The following is a 5,716-nucleotide window of genomic DNA, read 5'->3' on the forward strand; positions in this document are numbered from 1 at the left end:
TAAGTATTTAACTCATGTCTGGTCAACGGGTCCTCAAAAGTTTTTAAACAAGAAAAACTTTTAGACTCCTTCTGATATTACATGAGCTATAGATAGGTTCCTTTTTGACCTACTGAACATAGTTCTGGCCCACGAGTACTTGATCTTGAACATTCTAAATATACTCATTAACTCCTTTTGATGTTACTGAAGCCATACAAGAGTCCTTATTTTAAGTACTGAACATATTTCTGGCTAAGGTGTTCTTTGAAAATCAGGATACTATACAGAATGACCTCTTATCGTGTTATTTTAGCCAGACAGATATTTGACCTACAGACTGTATTTCTTGCCCACACTGTAAAAAAATATATGCCTCTCCAACATAAAAATTTCTAGTGACCCGTTGCACCTAAAATTTTTAGTTGGCCCAATTTAAGTTGCGGAAACCAACTTTTTTGTGTTGTGCTGACTACCCCTGCATGTCGACCTAACTTGAAATAGAATGTTGTCAATTAAATATTTTCTGTTGACTAAACAGCTTGTTGGGCCAATGAACAGACTCAAATTGAAATAAAATGTTGTATTAATTAAATATTTCATGTTGGCCAAAAAGTCTATTTTTCATTAATGTTGGTCAAAAAAAGTCTCTTTTTCATTATTTCAAATAAATAACACACTAAGCTCTGATAGAGTACATTTTATGCATTTATTAAAATACAAAAGACTTGCCTGTTAGTCTCAAGTAAAATATTACACAAGTATTCAAATAGTGCCGAAACAAGATCTGAGAGTTCAAGAAAGCATGGCATATAACTTAGTCAATAGCTGTACAACAAATATCTGCTTTACTCAGTAAAACATGACAGTGGCTTTGCCTGTAAACATATGACATTTTTAGTCTGTTAGTCTAAGACTAAGGGCAATTACTGTACATTACATGGAAAAAATAAAATACAAAGTACTGCCCACTACTTTCAGGTTACATATGTCACTATGTACATTAAAACAGTTCTATTGGCAAAATAAATCTCTACTTTAAAAAATTAAACATTCTAATATTTCTCAGGGATGAATGCTTTGTAGGGATGGGCAACGATTAATCGCATCCAAAAAAAGTTTGTGTTTACATAATATGTGTGTAGTATGTATAATTAACTTGTATATATAAATACCCATGTATGTATATATTTAAGAAAAAAATGTTATTAATATATCAAATATAATATTAATTATGTATAACTACAAAGTATATACATGCTATTTCTTAAATATACATGCATGTGTGTGTATTTATATATACAAATTAATTATACACACTACATACACATATTAAGTAAACACAAACTTTTATTTTGGATGCGAATAATCACGATTAACCATTGCCCATCCCTACTGCTTTACAAATCAAATATCAATTTATTTGATCAACAAGTTCCAGAGCAGCAGTTTAAGATAATCTTCTGGACTGCCTCAAATGTGTACCTTAAGTCCTTACTCCATTTTACAGCATAAAGCAGACCAAAGAGCATCACAAGGGCATTTGTGAAGTCTTCCAAATTGTCCATGACAACTTCCTCCTCCAGTACTACAGCCACATTGACCACTGTGGAATATGGTCCTGAGTTGGTAGAACTGTCAGTCACTTCCAGGATCCCCATTTTCATGGCCTTTGTGTGTGGCCCCAGTGCCTCAGTATTCTGTGAAACACAATAAATGACACTAAGTGTCAGACTGAAAGCATAATGTCTTATGCAATCATTACTGCATCTCAAAGAGTAATACCATAAAGATATTCAAATTACCTTAATAGTCTTTGAAATTGAAGCTGGCTCTCTCATGTACAGGGGAAGACCACGAAGAACAGCAGACCCATAAGTGGTTAGATCTGTGGTCTGCCAAAAAGACAGGTCATCAATAAGACATTTTAACCCATTTAATCCCAAATTTTGCAAAAAACACAAAAATATCCAAATCAAGTATCTTTAATGTGCGTGTGGGGTGTGCTTGCGTGCAGGGTTGTGTGGTGTGTGCGCGTGTGTGTGGGTGTGTGATGTGTGTGTGCAGGGTTGTGGGGTGTGTGTGTGCGTGCGTGTGGGGTGAGTGTGGGTGTGTGATGTGTGCGTGTGGGGTGTGCGTGCGTGCGTGCATGGTTGTGGGGTGTGCGTTGTGTGGTGAGCATGATTTGAGTGTGGGGTTTGTGGTGTGCGGGTGTGTGATATGCGTGCGTGGTGTACGTTGTGGGGTGTGTGGTGTGCCCGTGATGTGAGTGTGTGGGGTGCGTGCGGGGTGTGTTGCGGTGTGCGTGATTTGAGTGTGTTGGGTGCGTGATGTGTCTGGGGTGTGTGTCTGAGTGGGCTGAGTCTATTTTAGGATGTGCTCTCCATAAATGTTTTTTTAAGGGCCCTGTTGTTGTAAAAATACAAACACAGTCTGGATGAATGCAAGGAAAATAACCTTTACCTGCTTGCCAATGATGAAGCATTGCATATGTGCACTGCAGATGTGAAAATGTACAAAAGCAGCACTGCATTTAGCTTTAAGTCTGAAAAAAAAAAAATAAAATAAAAAATATTAGTCTTTGAAATTGAAGTTGGCTCTCTCAAGTACAGGGGAAGACCACGAAGAACAGCAAACCTATAAATAGTTAGATCTGTGGTCTGCCAAAAATACAGGTCATCAATAAGACATTATTAACCCATTTAATCCCATTTTTTCCAAAAAAAAAAACACAAAAATATCCAAATCATGTGTCATTAGTGTGTGTGTGCGCATGTGTTGTAAAAATACAAACACAGTCTGGATGAATGCAGGGAAAAGAACATTTACCTACTTGCCAATGATGAAGCCTGTAGCCTGTGTCTTGCTGCAGATGTGAAAATGTACAATAGCGACACTGCATTTAGCTTTAAGTCTGAAAAAATACCTGAAAAACAAACAAATAACGTTACAAATGCATAAATAACACATAGTTCTATACACAGAACAACCTTCAGTATGTATTAGAGTTTTCTAAAAAGTACTTGTGCAAAGTACTAGCTGCTAACACGATGGCACACGCGCTTTGAATGGAAACTAACTCAGAGCTAGCCTAAATGATCAGTCACTCTGTGATAGCAAAAGCACTAAGTTAGTTGTCAAGACTAGCTGTCTGTTGCAGTCAATTATCACACATATATAAAGAATGCAACTGGAATTTAAAAATATTGAACATTTAAAATATTAAACAGGAACATAGGGTTGCCACCTATGTCTGATAAAAAACCGGGACATATCGACAACCCGCCCACCGGGAATTACATGCGTTTCTAACATGTCGAGTGCGAGGTCTCCCCCTCTGTGCCGTGCACGCGGCCGCGCGCTACACAGTTTGAACGTAGCCTTTCGGTTTCGGAAACGAACGAGTGCTTAAATTTCCCGAGGCAAGTTATTAAAAAGAAGGACAAATGACAATCCTGGTAAAACCGGCACAGGTGGCAACCCATGCGATGCTTAACCGTGTGGTTCAACGTTAAAACCGCATGCCAGTTGGAAAGGAATGCTAATCACTTAACGTTACTCACAAGATATATTCTTAACCTAAATTTGCTAATTACCTCGCAACACAAATAAAGAAAATTCACTCACCAATTCAATGTCGTGACTCGTGGCGGGGGAAATTCAAAAGCCTGGTAGAACTCCTTTGCGCATGCTCAGACGATTGACGCTGTTCCCTCTTGCTCGGCCAACATAATATTTTTTGTGCAATGTTAAAAATTCTGTGAACACCGTTATTTATTTTCTCCTGATGAACATTTTGTAGTACAGTCATGGAAATCATGTAATCATTGACCAAACATATTTTTCTTTTTTGACACAACCATTATGTTGATCCAACATGTATATCCTCATTTGTACAACTATTTGCATCAATCATTTTTTACAGTGCATGTGTACTTGATCTTGAACTTTCTACATACTCATAGACTCCTTTTGATGGTTCCTAGGCCATATAGAATTGTCCACATCTGACCTATTGAAATTATTTCTGAAAAACTTATGGGCTCCTTTTGATGATATATAAATCAATTGCCAAAAACATTATAAAAACTCTATAGTAATTTGGACACTACCAACCACCAGGTATAGCAACCACCCAGAACACCTTAGCAACACTCTAGCAACCGCCTAGCAACCACCCAGAACACCTTAGCAACACCCTAGCAACCAACCAGACCACCCTAGCAACCACCTAGCAACACCCTAGTGACCACCCAGAAAACCCTAGCAACACCCTAGCAACCACCCGGAATACCCTAACAACCACCTAGCAACCACCCAGAACACTGTAGCAACCACCGGGAACACCCTAGCAACCGGGTGGTGAGATTTGCCACTGCAACCAGCACTTCACATTTTCTTCTGAAAATGTGCCATAAATGTGTTACATAGGTCAAAAATTGACCCATGTATAGCTAATACAACATCAGAAGGACTCTATAAGTTTATATTGTTATGTTAAAAGGGTCCTCAAAAGGTTTCAAACAATATAAACATATTGATTAGTTTATATCATATTACATTATATTACAAAAGAATTTATTAGTTCAGAGCTAAATCATGCCCAAAAACATTACAGAAACTCTTTAGTAACCATATGTGAACACTACCAACCACCTGGTAACACCATAGCAACAACCCAGAATACCATAGTAACGACCTAAAACACCCTAGCAACGACCCAGAAACCAACACCAACAAACAAGAACACCCCAGCAACCACCTAGCAACACCCTAGCAACCATCCAGAACAACCTGGCAACCGCCTAGCAACATTAGCACCTAGCAACCACATAAAAACACCATAGCAACCACCCAGAACACCCTAACAACCACCTAGCAACCACACAGAACACCCTAGCAACCGGGTGGTGAGATTTGCCACTTCAGGCTCCACTTCACATTTTCTTCTGGAAATGTGCCATAAATGTGTCCCTGGTGGTCAAAAATTGATCTATGTATATCTAATATAACATCAGAAGAAGTCTAAAAGTTTACATTGTTTTAAACTTTTTGAGAAACATTTGACCAGAAATGAGTTCAATATGTCAGATATGGACTTCTCTGTGGCTTAGGAAGCATCTGTTGGAGTCTATGAGTATGTTTGGAAAGTTCAAGATCAAGTCCTTTTGGGCCAGAAACATGTTCAGTAGGTCAAATATTTGTCTGGCTGAAATGACATCATGAGATGTAAATCTCTCGGTATATTAACCAACAGATCCAAGTACCTGTGGGCCATAAAAGTGTTCATGGAGGTCAAAAATTGACCTATGTAATATAACATCAGAATGTTATATTACATAGTCTGAGCATGTGTGGAAAGTTCAAGATCAAGTATTTTTGGACCAAAAACATGTTCAGTAGGTAAAATATTTTTCTGGCTGAAATGACATCATGAGAATTAAATCTCCAACCAACCAGAACACCCTAGCAACCAGCAAGCAACAGCCTAACAACCATCCAGAACACCCTAGAAACAAACCAGAACACCCCAGCAACCATCTGGAAACACCCTAGCAACCACCATTAACACCCCAGCAATCGCCTAGCAACACCCTAGCAACCGCATTGCAACACCATAGCAACCACCCAGAATACCCCAGCAACCCTCTAGCAACACCCTAGCAACCACCCAGAACACCTTCGCAACCACCCAGAATACCCTAGCAACAGCATAGCAACACCATAGCAACCACCC

At 38.8% G+C, this 5,716-nt stretch overlaps 1 protein-coding gene across 2 annotated transcripts; it reads right to left on the reverse strand.

Moving 5' to 3' along the window:
* Positions 1-669: 669 nt before the first annotated feature.
* On the reverse strand, positions 670-3,902 carry LOC120461489 (uncharacterized). 2 transcript variants are annotated; one of them, XM_089125822.1, is made up of 5 exons: positions 3,607-3,902; positions 2,813-2,905; positions 2,443-2,524; positions 1,785-1,874; positions 670-1,679 (listed from the first exon to the last, which is right to left on the reverse strand). In XM_089125822.1, the coding sequence occupies exons 3-5, from the start codon at positions 2,467-2,469 to the stop codon at positions 1,407-1,409; spliced, it is 390 nt and encodes a 129-aa protein (XP_088981948.1). In that variant the 5' UTR covers positions 2,470-2,524; positions 2,813-2,905; positions 3,607-3,902; the 3' UTR covers positions 670-1,406. The 2 variants fall into 2 exon arrangements, with proteins under 2 accessions (XP_088981948.1, XP_088981949.1); XM_089125823.1 differs by having other exon boundaries at positions 2,809-2,905.
* Positions 3,903-5,716: the final 1,814 nt, after the last annotated feature.

The sequence above is a fragment of the Pimephales promelas genome, chromosome 22 (genome assembly GCF_988280905.1).
Source record: "Pimephales promelas chromosome 22, fPimPro1.hap1.1, whole genome shotgun sequence".
Taxonomy (NCBI): domain Eukaryota; kingdom Metazoa; phylum Chordata; class Actinopteri; order Cypriniformes; family Leuciscidae; genus Pimephales; species Pimephales promelas.

Coding starts and splice junctions, on each gene's coding strand:
- LOC120461489 (XM_089125822.1), bottom strand. CDS start 2,469: ATGCAATGCTTCATCATTGGCAAGCAG. Junction 1,875..2,442: donor GCTTCATCATTGGCAAGCAG/GTAAAGGTTATT, acceptor TCTTTTTGGCAG/ACCACAGATCTAACCACTTA. Junction 1,680..1,784: donor CAATTTCAAAGACTATTAAG/GTAATTTGAATA, acceptor TGTGTTTCACAG/AATACTGAGGCACTGGGGCC.